The 19,082-nt window shown below is 43.4% G+C and overlaps 1 protein-coding gene across 10 annotated transcripts in view; it reads left to right on the forward strand.

The window, feature by feature from the left end:
• TSPAN4 (tetraspanin 4) overlaps window positions 1–19,082 on the forward strand; it is an 861,113-nt gene that overhangs the window by 333,885 nt on the left and 508,146 nt on the right. Inside the window, exon 1 of one of the 10 annotated variants that reach the window (XM_090032437.1) lies at window positions 7,959–7,977. The exons of 8 other annotated variants lie outside the window; for them this stretch is intronic. Coding sequence is in view for 1 of the 2 variants with exons in the window: in XM_090032430.1 (XP_089888556.1) it covers window positions 15,064–15,067 (4 nt within the window). In the remaining variant the exon portion in view is untranslated. Of the gene's footprint in view, window positions 1–7,958; window positions 7,978–15,042; window positions 15,068–19,082 lie in introns of those variants that run through there. One more of the 10 variants, XM_090032430.1, reaches the window with a different exon arrangement.

Here is a 19,082-nt window from a genome sequence, read left to right on the forward strand (position 1 = left end):
CCCACTAGGTTCCTAATCCTTTCCAATCCCTTTATTTGAGGTTGGCAGGAGCAAAGAATCCTTCCTACCCACCCCCCAATACGCAAACTAACAGTTTTAAACGCTTCTTGCCTTTCTGTGACCCTTTCCCAAGCTTCCACCCAAGTTTTCAGCCCATTCACAACAGCATTGTGTAAAGACAAGACTGTCTTCTGAATCAGACAAGGATCTTCTGGTTTGTGAGATTAGAGAAGCAGAGGGCAATGAGTTACATGAAGCAGAATGAAAAGAGGTATGATGTGTGTAATGGAAAGGGGTGGAGATAAAAGAATCAGACAAAGGGAGAATACAGAAGAAACCAGGAGAAGAGAGGGAGTGAATTAAGAGAAAAGGCAGAGCCATGGCTGAAAGGTCCTGATGAAATAGAAAAAAGGTCACTTTTCATACGTGGGAATGCCATGTGAGATCTGATGGGCACAACACTGTTGGTGAAAATGTATGGAAGGAACTGTATTGTCTTTCAGTGCAATGTTGTCATTTGACATCAGCAGGGAATTTGGACCTTTTCTTATTTTGCTGCTGCAGCCTATTGTAGACGGTCACTTGTCTGTTTTCTGTGTGTTTGCATGAGTACACGTGCACACTATTGGCACATTCTTTTTCTGTGGAGCTGAACACCTCCTGATGCATGTTTCTCTATAGAGAAAGCTGGAATGGGTTATTCATTCCTGGGTTGTTTTTTTGTTGTTCTGCTGAATTGCTTTGGCTTTCATGAATGCTTCCCTTTTCACTCACTGAATAGCACATCAACAGCAATAGTTTCCTAAGCTTGAGGGCTCAGCTGTGCATTCAGGATGGATATCTTACCCTGTCCTTGCCTGAGGGAAGCTCAGTAACGTTACCAGCTTAAAGGAGGTCCTTTGGGTTGCTTGGTGTAGCCGATGCTCTTTTGGCTTGTAGCAAACATCACGGTATATGTAGCTGAAAAAATAAGAGCTTTTTTTCTTCACTTCCCTCATGCTCTTCATGCAAGGATCTGTGAGAACATCACAGGGTTGTTAATACATTAATGCTTGCAGAACCACTGTGAGGTAGGTCACCATTATTGCTGCCATTTTCTAGGTGGGGACAAGGAGGTGGAATGAGACAGACAATAAATAAATGTCAGAGCCAGGAACAGGGTTCCCTATCCCTCTGCCCCATCCACTGAACCACACTCGCCTGTGCTGGCCTCAAAATGTTACTGTACACCAAAGGATCCACTATTTGCCAACTGGCCCAAGTTGATAGGCAACACTGCTTTCACAGTATGTTGTGCTGTGACTTTCCTTGCTGCTCTCTCCTACCTCATTGCTTCCAGTTCTGCTGAACCAGCCAAGTTCTGTTGAACTAGAGCTGAATGGGCTTGTGGCTTTGGTGGTACCTGTATCTGAAACCCAGTGGACCTGCTGTAACTCCAGACAATAGTGCCCTCTACCCAGAGAGCTGGGCTTGAGTCATAGGTGCTTGTCCTAGAGAGGATCATGATGGTATCAGAAATAGTGGTGCCTTTAGGCTTCAGTGGAAGCAGGGTTCAGCCAAGTACTCATCCCTTTCTGTTTCTTCCCTCCCTCTTCCTACCATCTGTTAACTTCATCCTGGAGAAGAAGCCAGGTACTCTCTGCCTCTTGACTTGAGGGTAATAATTTTGGTAGCTTTGTTTACTGGCTTGTCACCCTAAGAGTCTTGTGCGTTCTGCTGTGATTGGCATCCTACTTGTGACATGAGCAGGATCTCAGAGCATGGCGGGTTTTGGAGCTTCACTACTGATGATTATTACCTAGTGCAAAATTAGGTGTCATCTATGGCCTTACTGCCTGGAAGGAAGAGAGTAACAAGAAAAATAGATCTGCTTTTGTGCATTCCCAATAATTTTGAGGCACTGCAAAGATACTATGATGATGGGTGCTATATGAGGACCTGCAGTGTAGGTAGGGTGTGTTAACAAGCTATGAATGGGTGCATCAGACCTCAAACTTTTGGTTGCGATTCATGGCTTAGCTTACCTCATCACAGGAATGCTATAGGATATGGCAGTATGGGTACAGGAATGCTGCAACAGCTGTGAAACAGTTAAGTGGATAATTATGAACTTAGATGACTTCACCCTCACCTTTCCCTTATGCTAATGCTGAGCTATGATACATATGTCACAACGTGTAATACTGATGAAAATAACTATAGCACTTCACACCCAATGATCCAATCTGATGAAAGTGCCAATCTGTTTAGGTTATGTTCTCCCTGTGGAACTAATCCTCTAAAATTGAAACAATGCAACTGCCAATAAAATAATCAGATCAAGTTATGGTTATAGATCACTAGCTCTGCAATGCCAGTTGCTAAACTGGGAGAAGATGGCATTGCTTCATTGAAGTCAATGGAGCAATACTATTTTTTACTATCTCATGAATTTACTCATAATTTAGCACACAAATAAAAAAATCATACATAATACCAAAATATTAAAACCTCTCTTACTGTAAAGCTGCAGCAGGGGAAATTTAGTTTGGAGATTAGGAGGAACTTTTTGATTATGAGGATGGTCAAGCATTGGAACAGGCTATCTAGAGAAATTGTGGTGTTTTTTCATCCTTGGAAGTTTTCAGGAGCAGGTTAGATAGGGACTTGGCTGGGATGGTTTAGTCAGAGGTGACCCTGCCTTGAGTAGGAACCTGGACTAGATGACCTTCTGAGATCTCTTCCAGACCTATTTTCCTATGAACCTTCTCTGGAGGTAAGGGCACTAGAGATAAGCCAGGTGCCAGTTTCATTCCCATTATTTTCTAAGTTAATGTCCACCATATTATTAAAGGAAGTTAATGGGCTGGTCATCAGCACATCAAATATCAGTCCAAAGTGTGAGTGAATATTACATTGCTAGTTACTTTTAACAGCAGTTAACTAACTAAAAGTGTGAATAACCCATCCGCTTATAATTCCATGCACTGGCTTGGATGGAGCTTTCACACAGCTGTGGCTGACCTGTACATCTGTCCAAATTCTGTGAGGTCTTTATTCAGTTCTCATCAAAATTCACTGAAGATGCCAAGGCCTCTGTTTTCAAAAGCAGTTAGAGAAATTGGAAGGGAATGTACAAAACCAGTTTGTCTGGTGCATGTTATAAAGAAACTGATTTTGGGGTGTTCAGTTCGAGATGTTTTAATGTACTTGATTATCAGAAAGTGTTTTCAGGAGCCCCTCCATTTGAAGTTCCTCAAGCTGAATACCCCAAACCAGCAGTTACTTTGGGAAATATAACCCCCTGTCACTTTAGTGGAAATTGACTCAAGCTCAGAGTTGCTATTGCCAATCAACAAATCCCAATTCAGCCTTGGTTTAAATGAATGTGACTCCTCATGAAGTCATTGTAAGTTAAAGCAACTGAAAAACGACTCGCTGTTTGCTTGCCAACCCTACTTTTTAATCTTGCTGTGTTATTATATCCGTTGCTGAATATCTTTGGTGCAACCTTTGTAAAGAACAACAGGAAATGCACCATATGCAACTGTTGTTTGTTTTTTTTAATTGTGTGAGTGAGAATTTTTAAATGAGATGGAGAGTTATCCTGGGTTTGAGCATGTTTTAAGTTTTATCAAGCCTTTGTTACAAATTTTGACTAGCAAAGATTAAATCTCTTTTGCTGTTTTGTATTCCTTTAAGTCTAGTAGTTTCTTTTAGCTTTAACATGTACTAAATCTAAAGAAGCAAGCATGTCACTGTAAAATTGAAGTAGAGACAAGGAATAGGCATTTGGTAGCATTTCAACAAGTTTTATTTCATGCATCTCTTTTAAAAGCAGACTTGTGAGATGAACAGCAGCAGATGCATTCTACTTAACAGTTGCTGGCCTCTTTCTCTCTCTCTAAAAATTTTTGTAAAAAAGAAATGTAATGATCAAATCTGAATACACACAAATAAACTGTGAGCTTCTTGAGAAGCACTCTTTGTTATAAATAGAATTATATAAAGTATGCTGCGGAGCAGGGTCCAGCTTAGTGCAGCCACTCTCTCTGTTATACAGTTTTGTAGCAAATTCATGGGTAGGGGGGAGAGAACCACATGTGGCAGATGTTAGTCCTGTCCCTGCACTTTTGAAAAGTGCTGAGCCCTTGAAGTCATGGACCTGAATTCAGGTAGCCATTCAGCTTGACTTCTATCCCAGGGAAGATCTTAGAAAAGTTTATTAAAGAGGCCATCCTAAATGGGCTGGCTGATGCCAACATCCTAAGGGATAGCCAGCACGGGTTTGTTGTGGGTAGGTCTTGCTTGACCAATCTCATTTCCTTCTACGACCAGGTGACTTATCACCTGGACAAGGGAGAAGAGATTGATGTCATATATCTTGACTTCTGGTATCCCATGAACAGCTCTTGGCCAAACTGGCCAGTTGTGGCCTTGGGTCCACCAAGATCCACTGGCTGGGAAATTGGCTCCGTGGTTGGACCCAGAGGGTAGTAATTGATGGAAGTCACTCATCATGGTGTCCTGTGACCAGTGGGGTCCCCCACAGCTCTGTCCTTGGACCCATATTGTTCAACATCTTCATTAATGATGTGGACATTGGAGTCAGAAGCGGACTGGCCAAGTTTGCCAATGACACCAAACTTTGGGGCAAAGCATCCACACCAGAAGACAGGAGGGCAATCCAGGCTGATCTGGACAGGCTCAGTAAATGGGCGGATGAGAATCTGATGGTGTTTAACACTGAAAAATGCAAGGTTCTCCACCTTGGGAAGAAAAACCTGCAGTGTCCTTATACGCTCTGCAGTGCTACGCTGGCTAGCACTATGGAAGAAAGACTTGGGGGGGTCATCCTTGACCACAAGATGAACATGAGCCTTCAATGTGATGCTGCAGCTACTAAAGCGACCAAAATGTTGGCTTGCATCCATAGATGCTTCTCAAGCAAATCCCGGGAAGTCATTCTCCCCTTGTACTTGGCCTTGGTGAGGCTGCAGCTGGAGTACTGCGTCCAGTTTTGGGCTCCAACATTCAAAATTGGATGCTTAACTTGCTGGGATCCTATGACTCCAGCTGACTTCCTGCCCTTCGGGCAGGGGGCTGGACTCAATGATCTTCTGAGGTCCCTTCCGGCCCTAGTGTCTATGAAATCTATGTTGGTGGTCACTGTGCTGTGCATGCCATGACTGTTTAGGTCTGCATGCTGACATCAGGGAGACAGCTCAGAACCCACTGTTCTGCTTTTAGTTGCTACTAGTTATAATTTGTATTATATTGACATCTGGAAGCCCTCCGCTCCCCTACTCTGAGCTCTGGGGATACTAGTGGTGATACACAAGCTCCTGTCCCAAAAAGCTTGCAGACCAAAGCTGCAGGGACACAAAAGGGCTTGCCTAAGTTTTACACTGCATGGCAGTTGCAGAGCTGGGAATAGAGTCCTGTCCATTATACCATGTTGTATCTTATCTACAAGAAAGGGCCAGACAGAGGGATGACACAAAACTGGGAAGGGTTGTGAACACACTGGAGGGTGGGAGTATAATTCAGAAGGATCTTGACAGATTCGAAAGCTGGGCCAGAACTAACAGGTTGAAGTTCAATGCTGGCAAATGCAAAGTGCTACAGCTCAAAAACAATAATAACAAACACAAAATGGGTGACACCTGGCTTGATGGCAGCATTATAGCAAAGGCTCTAGGAGTCTTGGTGGACCACAAACTTAGTATGAGTCTGTGGTGTGAAGCAGCTCCACAGACGGTAAATGCTGTTTTGAACTGCATCAATAGGACCATTAGGTATAAGGAAAGTGATAGTGCCTCTAGTCAGCACTGGTTATGTTTAGGCCTCATTTAAAGTATTACTTTTAAAAGGATGTGGAGAAGTCAGAGTAGGTTCAGAAGCAGCCAACAAAAATTATAAGGTCCGTACAGAAGTTGCTTTTTTTTGCTATTTAAAGTGTGTTATTGCTGTGATGTACCAGAAGTGCACAGCTTTACTACCCTTTAAAAATGGTTACAATGCTTTAAATTAATCCTTGTTAAATGTTGTATTAAATTTGAAGCATTGTATTTTACAGCACTTTATCAACCTACAGCACTTTAAATTACTTGTGTATGCTGGTAAGATTTCTGGCAATTCCTCCAGTATCCCCATGGCTTTGTGGGCTGCTGCCCTACCCTGTGGCAGACGGTGCCTGTTCCCAGTGAAGAGGGGAGGGCGGGGAGAAAGGGACATGCTGCAGGTGAAATGGCCACATGCACCCACACACGTGTGCACACATGCACATACACACCCTGAGACCCTGTGTGGCTGGGGGGACCAGACGCTTGGACAAGCATGTGCACGTGCGTGCATACATACAAACATCACACGCACACTCTCTGAGACGCTGCATGGCTGGGGAGACCAGATGCTTGGACTTGCTAGAGGTGGGAATCACACACAGCCCCCCTGAGACATCTGGTCCCTAGCCATGTAGGGTGTTTGGAGCTGGGCTATCAGCCTGCATGAGAGCTGACTTCTTCACTGGTCTGCTGTTGTCCACAGTGTACTGTAGCTCAAAGAGGCTATGGGCTGGAGCACCTGCTGGTCCCTAGCCTGGAAAGTGCAGGGAGTCTCAGAGGCACCCCCTCTTCTCCCCCCACACTGCACTTTTGGCATGTTTAAAAGCTCTGTAAGTTTATAGTGCAATAAAAAGTGCTCTAAATTACAGTGCTGTAAAACATGCATGGAGCACTTCTATACACACCTATAAAGGTCTTGGAAGGCACGTCATATGAGGAGAGGTTAAAGGAAATAGGTATGTTCAGCTTACAGAAAAGGCACACAAGACATGGTAGCAATCTTGAAATATCTGAAGAGTTGGCATAAAGATATGGGAGAACACCTTTTCTCTCTAGCTATATTGAGTAGGATGCAGACCTGTGGCTTGAAGTTGTAGCAACATAGATTTAGATTGAATACCAGGAAGAGCCTCTTCACTGCTAAAACAGCATGGCAGTGGAATAGACTGCCTAGGGACGTTGTGGTATCTCCATCATTGGAGGTGTTCATAAAGAGGCTGGATAAGCATTGGTCAGGGATGATGTAGGAGCAGCTAGGCCTATCCTTAGCTATGGATATTTCTCATTCTTCTGGGCTTTATTGGTTGCTGCATGGGGCTGGGACGCAATTTTCCCTCCGATTGCTACATGTATCAGGGGCTGCAGGTTGGGGGTTGCCTTCTTCAGAAGCACTGGGTGTTAGCCACAGTCAAGGCTGGGGATTTTGACAGGGGTATGCCAGTGCTCCTGCTGGGACTAGAGCCCAGGGGGTCCTGACCCACTCTGCTCAGGGTTAGACTAATCACCACATTTAGAATCAGGAAGGAATTTTGCCTTATGGTCAGATTGGGACAGACTCTGGGAGTTTTTGATTACCTCGGGAGTGGGGTGCGAGGGAGGGCTCTTCTTTTGATCTCTTAAGCATATTTTAACAACTTGCAGCAGTGGAGGATTAACCACCATTGTCTCACTGCTTTATCTGTGACTGGCTAGTGTTGTGCTTTGTAATTGTGTGACCAGGTCACCTGTGTAGTTTTAGTAATAGGTTAAACAAAGATTTGCTTGGCATGGTTTTGATGGGGACGGTCCTGTCTTAGGCAAGGAAGGTTGGACTAGATGACCTCCTGACCTCCCCTCCAGCCCTACTGTTCTATGATTCTAGGTCTGACTCCATCCAGTAGCAGACAATACTTTACATACAAGTCAGTCAGTTCTTCATGATGCTTTTGCATGGCACTCCAAAAAAGGTCAAAGGAAGAGGTGAAGAGTATGCACACTATCCGTAATAATTTTTTTCTGTATAGCAGACGGTTTCATTGTCGGCCTTGGGCTTAAGGAAGAGGCACCTTACCACATAAGAATCACCTACCCTTCTTACTCCTTTCTGCAAAATGAAACACCAGAACCAGAAGGAAATATGACTACATCCTGCTTGCCACCAAACAATGGCGAGGTAAACAGACTATTCCAAATTTTTGTGGAGCCTAATTTGCATATAAAATGAACTGTTCCAAACAGGATTTTACTGCACCTTCCACTCTTATGAAATATGAACTTTCATTTCTACCTAGGAGAACTTTTACAACCTTTTCTTCTATGTCTGAAGAAGGGTGTTTGTGCCTGAAAGCTTGCAATTAAAGATTTTGTTTTTTGCAAAAATCTAGTTGGATGAGTCCCGATTCCTTTTATGTAAATTTTATACATTTATAAGGTTTGCATATTCCCTGTAAAATATATAAAGCATTTTCCCAGCACAAAAGTGTTTGAGGTTCTGAAAATCAACCCTAAAACAATTTCTCATGAATTAAAAATACCCCTATTTCAATTAGAAAAAGATTGGCAGGCAAAAACAATAAAAGAAGCAATGCAGCAACAGTACTATTAATGATACCACTGGAAAAATAAGCATTGAAATGCTTTTTGGAAATGGAGATAGATGAAGTGAGTTGGATTTTGGAGGAAAGTAAGTTTTACCTTGATTGGGCCACCACAGCAAAAGCTCAGTCACCTCCTGACTTTACACGATGGTGGTTAATATGGGAGTTTCTGCGGGAGACTCCAGAAAATGGTCTTGAGATAATCAGAGCTGGTTCCATTAAGAGTTTAATACACTAGTCCTGCTAAATTAAATTTAATCTGCTTCATTGGTAGCAGAACTTAAAATTGTCAGCTAATTTAAAAATATGCATAGCAAGCTGAAGAGGAGCATGACAGCTTACATCTTTTTGTACCACCTACATTGTGAAAAAGCTGCATGCTGTGAATCAGCCATTCCAGTAAAGTAACCAAAGGGAAAATGTGGCAGTTGAGCCTAAAGGAGATATGAATGTCGATCAGTTCTACTTGTCAAAACAGTCCTGGTTCAACCACAACAGGTTTGTCTTCCCAGGGCTGAGCACAAGGGAACTCTTATGCATCCCATTTTTGCAGTATTGATGAGAAATTCCTCCAGAACTGAGACTGAACTTGCAGACTCCACCTATAAGATATATAGCTGAGTATCACAACTTACTGATGGCACCTCATGCCTATTTGATGATGGCCCCAAGCTTCATCTTATGCACACCAAATAACAGGTGACAAGAACTCAACTCTGGAGTAGGCCATACCTTATGTCTCTTGGTGATGAGAGGCAATCATCCATCATCACTCATGGACACTGCTCTTCCAAGTAGCACGAGAACCGCTGAACAGGAGTTCCAGGTGCACCAAACTTCTTCCTCCTGGTGAAACAGTGTCCCAGGACCAGCCATATCAATAAAACAGTGGAAGGTATGGTACGATGAAAATAGCTTCTCTGCAATGGTCTAACATAAGCAGGAAATCCTTCAGCCTAGTTCTGATTCTAGAGGAAGACTGAAAACCCAGACTGAAACCTACCCAGAATGATGTTTAAGGTCAGATACCTCTGGAATTGTGGGGCTACCAGCTACTCTGTTTCCTTCCTCAAAAATGGAATTAATAATACATGGAATAATAAAAAAAATACTTCTCAAACTGAACAGTAATTGGCACCCCGGTATCAAGAAAGGTATTCATGAAGAGTGGGTAAACTTCCAAACATTTCTGAAAGGTTAGTACCCTCTCCTTGCTAAGCAAGCATTGATAACAGCTATCAGCCATGACTACCGCATCTGAGGTTTTTCTTAAATATCCGTGATGGATGGGAGTTAGGACTGAAGATGATCGACCTTGGGGAATCCAGAGAGTTGAAGATATTTCCATCAGGGACTAATTGCAATTCAGCCAAAATGAGCCCATCAGTATCTTGTGGCTCTCACATGGCCTTACTAGCATGGTAGGATGTCTTATGCTTAAAAGAGTTTCTTCTCATCCCAAAATGAGGGACCATCTCCACCTAATAACATTCAGAAAAATCCATCAAACACAGAGATGTTCCATAACAGAAGTAGATCTGGTGTGGCATAAACACAAGACTGTTGTATCTAGTTAATAAAATCTTCTCTGGATGAGATTTCTCTTAGGCAGGAACACCCACAATGGGCACAGACTGAAATGTATGTAACTTATTAACAAAAGCACCTCATGTCTGTCAGTGGTGAACTGTAATATAACATGGCATCTGGATTCCCTGCAACAGCTGCTCATCCATGCAGTATTTATATTTCTTACTGAGAGGAATGGGGAGCCCTCACTTGGAGGGAGACTGTGCCCAACTTCACCTTTTTGGTTGGTTTGTTTCTGCCATAAGACATGACCATAATGTAACGCTATTTGTACTGCATCCATTCCAGCCTCTGTTGCATGGGGATTAGTGTTTGAGCCTTTCACACACAGGTAACCTGCATTCAGTACCCATATTCAGTCTGTACTGCATGTTGTGATTCGGTATCTGGAAATAGTTGGCTCCACTGAAGGAATGCCTCTCACAGGTCAGTCAGTCCTTCATGTAGCACAGCTACCTTGGATTTGCATTTCTGGTTCTCCACCTGATGTGACATCTCTATGAGTTAAAGCGACAGGTGCGTATCACCTCCAGATATCACCTCTACCATGAGCAGAGGTGGTACATCGGTTACGTATCAGATCAGTACTGATATAAGGAAAATTGACTATATTGGCAATCAGCTTTTTTGGCTGATGTGGCTGATAATGCCACTGATAAATGATCCATGCATGCATGCAGTCAGCACAGCATGTAGGCGGCCAGGAGCACAGCTTGGCAGCATGGAGAGCAGCCTGGTTTGGCCAGTAAGTCTAATGTGAGGGAAGGGGTGGGGGTTGGGGGGCAGATCAAGGCCCTCCCGGTGAGGGTGGGAGTGGGACTGGCGCAGTGGCAGGCACTGCACAGCCAGGGAGGCGTGTGGGATGGGGTACAGCCTGGCTCAGCCTCCCACTGGGAAGAGCCCAGTGCAGCCGCTGGCCCTAGCCCACAGCAGCAGCCTGCCCTTGCCCCGCACACAGATGTGGGGGCACCCCCCATGCCCTCCTGGGGTGCATGCAGCAGTGGGAGCTGCCTCCCCCCACCCCATGCATCCCAGACGAGCCACTCATAGCTCTGTCCCATGTCCGGCCCTGGCTGCGCAGCGCCTGTCCCTGCCCCACTCCTTCCCTCACTGTGGGGCCCTCAATCTGCCCCCCCAACACCCCTTCCCTCCTCCCTCACCCCTTCCCTCACAGCAGACTTACCAGCCAGACACTGAAAGATGCCAGGCTGCATATTGTCTCTTGAATAGGTATCAGCCCAGAAAATCTCTGTTGGTGCACCCTGAGTTAAATCCCCGATTTAATCAAAACACCATGAACAAACAGGTAACTGTAACCATGGGCTTAAGCCTACCCTTATTCAGCAAAGCATATAGACATGAGCTGAACTTTAAATACATACTTAGGTTTCCTTGACCTCAAACTTAAATGTGTGGTTCAGTGTTTAGTTGAATCAGGACTCCAATTTAGAGATTTGGAGTGGGTTTGATTTTCAGTGGCTTTGGCTTCACTGTTCCAAAAGTGGGGTTTTTTTTGCCATTTTAATTGAAACATTATACATTTCAAAATGCTCCCCATGCTAGAACATTTCTGCTTTTTTTTTAAATGGCTCTACCTTATGTTGCATTTAATTTTGCTCTCTGAGGGAAGGGTAACTTTTACATCTTCCACTGCAGGCTTTAGACTATAATGACAGAATCCTTTAGTCACAGTGAAGTATTGGCAGTTTAGTTCCTAGCTCTTGTATTCTCCTCATGTCCTGTTGTGCTCAATACTCTGGATAGTGCAGAAGCTGCAGTATAAATCCTTGACTTGGCAACAGAAATTCCATCCAATTATCTCACTGACTGGTCTTTATTACACTTCATCTAGTTTTCTGATTTCATTTCAGATTTGCTAACATCTGGTCTGCAAGTGGTAATGACAAGCATAGGTATTTATAGCTGTACTAATACATGTATATGTGTGTGTGTGTGTGTGTATATGCGCACACGTGTGTGTGTGTATAAAAATGTATGTGCATGCTTATGTTAAGTACATATTCATGAATATTTTATTGTGTGCCTCTCTGGGAGTGGGCTCCCACTGCTTTTCTATTGTACTGGTTCACAAGGGGGCTAAAATAAATAAATAAATGAAAATAAATTGATTCAGAAAGCATACATTCCTGCAATCGTTCAGAAGTGAACCGGTTGACTTGACAAGTTCAATTTTGAAAGCAATCTTTTTCAGGGTACGAAAAGATAACAAGTGAGAAATCCTGCACAGGAAACAAAGGAGACTCAATTTACCAACTGTCAGACACGTGGCATTAACTTTGAGCAAAACGAACACCAAATCCACTTATGGTTGAGGTTTCAGTGGAACCGAAAGTCAGGTGCATGTGATGGGAGGACGGAAGGGAGAGCCTAGAGGTTGTTAGGTTGTGTTGATCTCCTTTAAAGAAATCCCTCATAAAGATGACTTTTCTCTTCCAGAAAAATTTACAGCCTAGACAATTGAAACAAACTTGTTAGAAACTGTGGTAGGTAATGAAGCTTAACTAAAGAAATTTCTCTTTCTCTTGCTAAAACCTCCTAGCGGACTGAAAGCCTGTTTTGGTCTATATACCATTCCCTTCAGAGAAAGCTTACATTTGCTAATTTCTTCTGGCTTTCTTTGCTGGGGAAGGGGTGTTGTTCTTTGTTACAGTTCTTCTCTGGTTTACCGTTTTCAGTTCCTTGAATATGAAAGGTCTGAAGAAAAGTTGGCAAGATTCACAAAACGGGTAAGCTGCTCTTAGGCTTAAGTACAGGTTTCTGTGCATGAAACAATTAGACCAAGAACTGGTAGGAACAAAATAGTGATGGAAGTTTACAAAGCAGTCCTGTGGGATCAGGATGCATCTTTCATTAACTTTAAGAAGAGATAATGCATTCACCTCAAAAGTCTCATTCAGCAGTACTAATTCTGCTGACTGCATCCCTTGGGGGACAATTTTCATGAAGAACTATATAAAGTGGTATGATATTTACACATGCAGAGCCAGGTTCTTACCTACTGTAAGTTGGCATTATATTTATTTATTTACGTAATTATAAATAGCCCACTGATTGGACTGCTTATATTAGTCCAGTGATTGGATGTCATTTTATATTAGCTGAAGATCTGGTCTGAAAGATCTAAGAGCTGGGATGCTACTGTCCATATATAAATGAACTGGTTCTTCTACCCATGGTACAGATACTTTTGGTTTGAACTCAGATAATGGTTTGAAAGTGGCATTTCTAAAATGTGGTGGGTTTTTTTTCCCCTAAAGGTAGGGAAATAAGGAGAGCAAGGAGAAGAGGCATTAAACGAGAGCTGAGATTTCACCCAAACTGAAAAGTTCGGGTGTAGACACGAATATCATTTGAAGTGCTTCAGAGGGTGAGCAGACAGATGTACGTGTCAGTTGAAGCACTCCTAAAATAACTCTGGAGGCAACAACTACTATTTAGAAGTGCTTCAAAATATAGTGCTTACTGTTATGTGTGCACAATATACGGAGCATGGCAGTGGAGGGCCTTGTCTTCCAGCATCCGCCAGTGCTTTATTTTCCCCATCCCTGTGGAAGGAGGGGTGGGAGAGTGGAGCAGACATCTGTCACTCCTGTGTGCTCTGTCTCCGCTCTCCCAAAGTGCTCCTCTCTTCCTTCCCCTCCGCTGCCACTAGAACTGAGAGACTGGATGCCCTGTGTCCTCACCAGAGTGGGGAGACCCCAGAATCAGGAGACCAGAGCTCCTTGTGCCTCTCCTGGTTCCAGCGACGGATGTATGTGCCTCTAGGAGAGCAAAGGCAGAGCTTATAGGAGAGCTTTCACTGACAGTTGGCTTCACTTCTCTACCCATCCATGGGGTGGGGGAGAGAGTGAAGCCACATGAGATAGCAGTAGGCTGGGAGAACGGGGGGATGCTGAGTGGTGGGGTGCGCTCCAGGAGAGTGGAGACAGAGTGTACAGGGGACTGTTCATTGCAGAATAAGGCCCACAGAGACTGTCCATAGACACATAGATTGTTAGGGGCTGGAAGGGACCTTGGAAGATCTTCAGGTCCAGCCCCCCCTGCACGAGGCAGGAAAGATAACTGGGGGTCGGGTGACCCCAGCAAGGTGACCATCCAGTCTCCTCTTGAAGATTTCCAGGGTAGGTGATTGCACCACCCCTGGAAGGAGCTTATTCCACAGTTTGGACATGCTAACTGTGAAGAAGTTTTCACTGATGATGAGCTCTGGTCCCCCAGCCCTGGAGCAGGAAAGCAGAGCCACCAGGCACAGCAGCCCTCTTCCATGCCATCTGACTGAAGAGCACACCACAGCATGCAGCTGAGAGTTTTTGAAGCACTCCATCTGAGGGGTGTGTCAGCAGCTAAAGACTGTCCGCAGCTGAAGCACTCCATTTTTGAAGGGCTTCAACACACAGCTGCAAATGGTTATGCCTGTCCCTACCCTTAGGCAGCTGTTCTCACTGGGGAAACCTTCCTATTCACAGTGGAGGGAAGCATTTTTTAAACCTTCACTGCATGTTGTCAATTTACACCAGGCAGAATTATGGAAATTGCTGGGAACTGCAATGGGAAGGGGAAAAAAAAATGACATAGGTGAGACCCATCAGTTGCAGCGAGCAACATACAAAACCAAAATGACATGCAGCTTGGTGAAAAGTAAGATGCGGATGCTTTGAGGTACCCCTTGATCTCCTTTGCAGCAGAGATTAGTCCTCAAACCCCTGAACTTCTGCATCCAGTCATATTGCATGGTTTTTTGTTCCTCTTAGCATTTAACAGCAACAGATTGTGCATCTTCTCAGCACAATAGCCATTTCCCGCTTTGGTGCAGAGGCACAAATTACAGGACTGGGTTGTTGGATATGTGTTAGTGAGGCAGGATGAGGGGAAAAGGGGGAGAGTTATTCATTTGTAATAAGTGGAGAGTGGTTTAAAGAGGACTGTGAGAGACGATTCACAAGCAGTTATTTATTTCTCTGCCAGCTGTCCCAGGAAGTCTGCTCTACACTGTGAGGACAGGAAGCAGCCAGAACAAATCGGTGATGAATTCACAGCAAGATGAAAAAGCAATGGGTGAACAAAAAAGTTCCTTTTTTTTTCTGCCCACTTCTTATTACAGGTTTGAGTGAAACACTGCAGTAAGTGGAAGCACAGGTGTTTGGAGTTTAGGCTAACAGCAGTAACTCAAGGAGCATGCCATTTTGAAGAGCTGCTATTGATAGTTGTATATGGTGCTGCTAGAAAAAATCCTGTGTTGGTAGGGAGAAGAACAGGAGTGTAGGCTAGGAACCTATATACAAACTAGAGGTTCTTTCCTCATGCACAGTCTTTGTGTCATGGTAGCACTCAGCTCCCAACTGAAAATAGGACCCTTGCACTATAGGCTAGCTACTCTACAGAGCAAGAGAGTCCCCTCTCCAAAGCTCTTACAGTTGAAGCTCTTACAGCTTACCCAGAGAGGTGGTAGAAGCTCCATCCTTGGACACCACTGCCCTCAACCCCCCAACCCCTGCCCTGCTTCTGGGAGGTGGTGGTGGGTGGCAGTGGCAGTTACCGCGTGCAAGTCCCCTTGCCCACGTCCGTCTGCAGAGTTGTGCAGCCAAAGTTTCAGTTCAGCCATTATGCTCTGTCCTTCCCTCCCCTTTTCCTCTCATTTATTTTAAAAGCTATCCTTTTTGAGAGAGAAGGAGAGTCCATGGCTCACTCAGCCCTATGTTGCAGCCTGATGATATATATTGCCACAAAGAAGAGGGAGAAGCTGTGGAAGCTGACAGTCACGCTGAGGTGTGAAAGCCTCATGCCTCATAAATGTAGGCTTATTATTAGCTGGCCGAGTTAGATTGCAAAGTGTCACCTGAGGGAACCAGAGAGTCATTTCACTTTAATCCTTCTTTGCTTTCTCGGATTAAAAACAGAACCAAATGAAATAGGGGCTGATCAACAGTTTCGTTTAATGACTTATTCATTTATTGTTTTTTTTTAAAGAAACAGAAAGAACAGGCTGCAGAGAAAAAATGCATTGTCGTGCTAGTATAAAAGTGAACAAGGACTGTACCATGGTCAGCTAAAGAGATTTTTTTTGTTAATGTTTATCAACATTATAGAAGTAAAAGAAATCCTAGCATAGACATCAGGATAGAAGAGTGCAAAGTCACTGTTGAGGTGAGCAGTTATATGTGTTTGGTATAAATTGGCTCAGTATCCACAGTTTTCATTGTTTGGCTTTCAGACCAAAGACCCTTTTCTTTTTTCCATTAAATGAACGTGGCAAGTGTGTGACAATTTTGACATTGTTTGGTGAAGTATAGCTCTCCGACTTCTAACCTTGTCTGTGATGGGGAGGAAAAAAAATCCTGCCTGATTTATGTGAAGAGAGCCTTAAGCGGTAGGTGACATTAGCAATGAAAATGTCAAGCTGTGTAGTGTGTAATACATGAACGTGCTGCAATTTCACTGTATTTAATGTTATAGGACAATAACCAGGGCTTGTGCACTTCTGCGTAGCCATTTGCAAAACACAGATTTTGTAAGATGTGCTGAAGCTTGGTTTTCATAGAGAACAAAGCTTCACCTCTGTGACGTTTGTCCTTTATCCTTGGGCTTCAAGAGTCAACAGGGCTTTCTCAGTTCTTGTAGGATACCTCTAAATGTATGGAGTTCTCCTTTCAAAATATGAGTTTGATGGTTTCAGCTTAGGCCCCTTTAGGAGACTTGTTCTCAGTACCTTTGGTTAATGACCTACTGGAAGTATCTCTTGTGCAGGGTTGCCAGACTAAGAAAAAAGTATTTTACTGGCACACTGCAAGCTTTTTACTAACAACCAGGTTTTTTTTACTGACGCATGTTTTTATTGATATATGTTTTATATTATGTAACTATAATTATTCTGCCAGGCTCTGCCCTGCTGCTAGGCTCTAGTAAGAAGGGTTGGCCTGAAATTTAGTGATTTAATGTCAGCCATAGTTTTAAAAAAAAGTAAAAAAAAATTGGTTGTCAGTAAAAAATTTGCAGCACATGGCTGAGAGAACACCAAGTGGTGCTGCCGTGCTTTGTGTGCTTAAATCAAGCTGAATCTTCTTTCAGTTTTTACTGATGGCTAACTTTTTTTAATACCTTAACTGACAGCTATTTTTAACTTGATTTTTTACTGACAGGCAGTAAATTTATTGACAGTTGACAACCTTGCTCCTATGTCCCTCCTTTCCATGAGCCGACAATGCGAGGTCAGGGTTGGCAAGGCTAACCGGACCTTGTCGTGCATCCACAGGTGCATCTCAAGTAGAGCTAGGGAGGTGATCCTTCCCCTCTATGCGACACTGGTCAGGCCACAGCTGAGTACTGCGTCCAGTTCTGTGCGTCCCATTTCAGGAGGGATGTGGACAACATTGAAAGGGTCCAGAGGAGGGCCACCCGCATGATCCTGGGACAACAGGGCAAACCCTACATTGAAAGACTGCGGGACCTAAACCTGTTCAGCCTTCACAAGAGAAGGCTGAGGGGGGACCTGGTGACTGTCTATGAACTCACTAGGGGGGACTGGAAGGGTTTAGGGGAGACACTGTTTCCCCTAGCGCCCCTTGGCACAACAAGGAATAATGGACACAAATTATTAGAGAGTAGATTTAGATTAGACATCTGCAAGAACTACTTCACAGTTAGGGCGGCTAGGAGCTGGAATCAACTTCCAAGGGAAGTGGTGCTGGCTCCTACCCTGGGAGTCTTTAAGAAGAGGCTTGATGCCTACAAGGCTGGAGTCATTTGAGCCCAGTTTTTCTCCCGCCCAGGCTGGGGGTCGGACTTGAAGATCTACACGGTCCCTTCCGACCCTGCTTCTATGATTCTATGATTTTCCAGGGACATCATTCAATTTAATCCCAAAGTTACCTGTATTCTGTACAAACGTGTTATGCTTCCCTTTTTATTGCCAAAAAAATTACAGATTTTGATTCTTTCATCTCTCTTATGCCTTTTCAGGCTGAGGGGTAGGCTTCTAAGTATGCCTGTTAACACCCCAGCTGAGATTCAGCTTATGAGCAAAGCAAAACTATGTTTCTGTTTGAAAGCACTCTGTGTTCCTCACCAAAATGTGGACTGTCTGGCATAGAGAGAGACAACACAGTCCTTCATAAGTTTTATAGAAGACCATGATTGAATCCTGTATGCTTCAGCTATTTTGCTTCTGGAATTAATTCCAGAAAAGCTGGGCATATTCCGTAGAAAGCTAGTTCTTTATCTGCAGTATTGAGGGTCAGGCCTTCAAGTGGTATAACCTGGTATAGATCCATAGAAGACCATGAGGCCAGAAGTGCTTTATTAAAGCTTAATAGCTCATTTTGTCTCTTCAAGATGTTCTTTATACATCACTAACCCAGATCCAGAAAAGAGAAATCTGGAGGTAGTGGTCACATTATTTTCTCCAAGCTCAAAAACAAGGCAGGTACTTTGGAAAATAATCCTTTTAAGAACTTTAACTGCATCATATAGGCCTTGTCTATATGAAAAGCTTATTTGTGGGGGATTGGTTTTTTTGGGGGGTGACATGGTTTCTATAAGTTTCAGTGCGTACATAAATAAATGGGATTTTTTGCTTTATCTTTGCTCATATTCCATTATAAATCATCTGCTGTGAAAGCAACATAACTCTATTTTGGAACGAATTATACCACAATAAAATCTATGTTCATATATCCCCTTTCAGATTAACTGTTCTTCTCGTGTTCTTCCTATCTAGATTGATTTGCTGAGGCTTAGGTCTGTCAGACTTCTCCATTGTTCTGGGGTCATCTCGACCAGATATTCTTCCTTTATTTAAACCAGTGGCTCTCAATCTTTTTTAGACTAAAAACACCCTCAGAAAATATCCAGCACTTAGATTTCATTCGTTCAGCCAACTAGAAGAACATAAAATGTGTTTTCATTTCCAGAAAATAATTGATGCCTGCTATGTAGATTTGCATCTCCTTCTAATCCACCTTTAAAAAAATGGATTACCATTTTAACTACTACAGTTTTTGAGCAAGTTGAAGTAACTTAATGGTACTTGATATTTAGAAAGTGGTTAGTGCCTAAACTATGTAAATCTGGCTCT

The sequence above is a fragment of the Crocodylus siamensis genome, chromosome 2 (assembly GCF_052110815.1).
Source record: "Crocodylus siamensis isolate JL-2025a chromosome 2, ASM5211081v1, whole genome shotgun sequence".
Lineage (NCBI taxonomy): Eukaryota > Metazoa > Chordata > Crocodylia > Crocodylidae > Crocodylus > Crocodylus siamensis.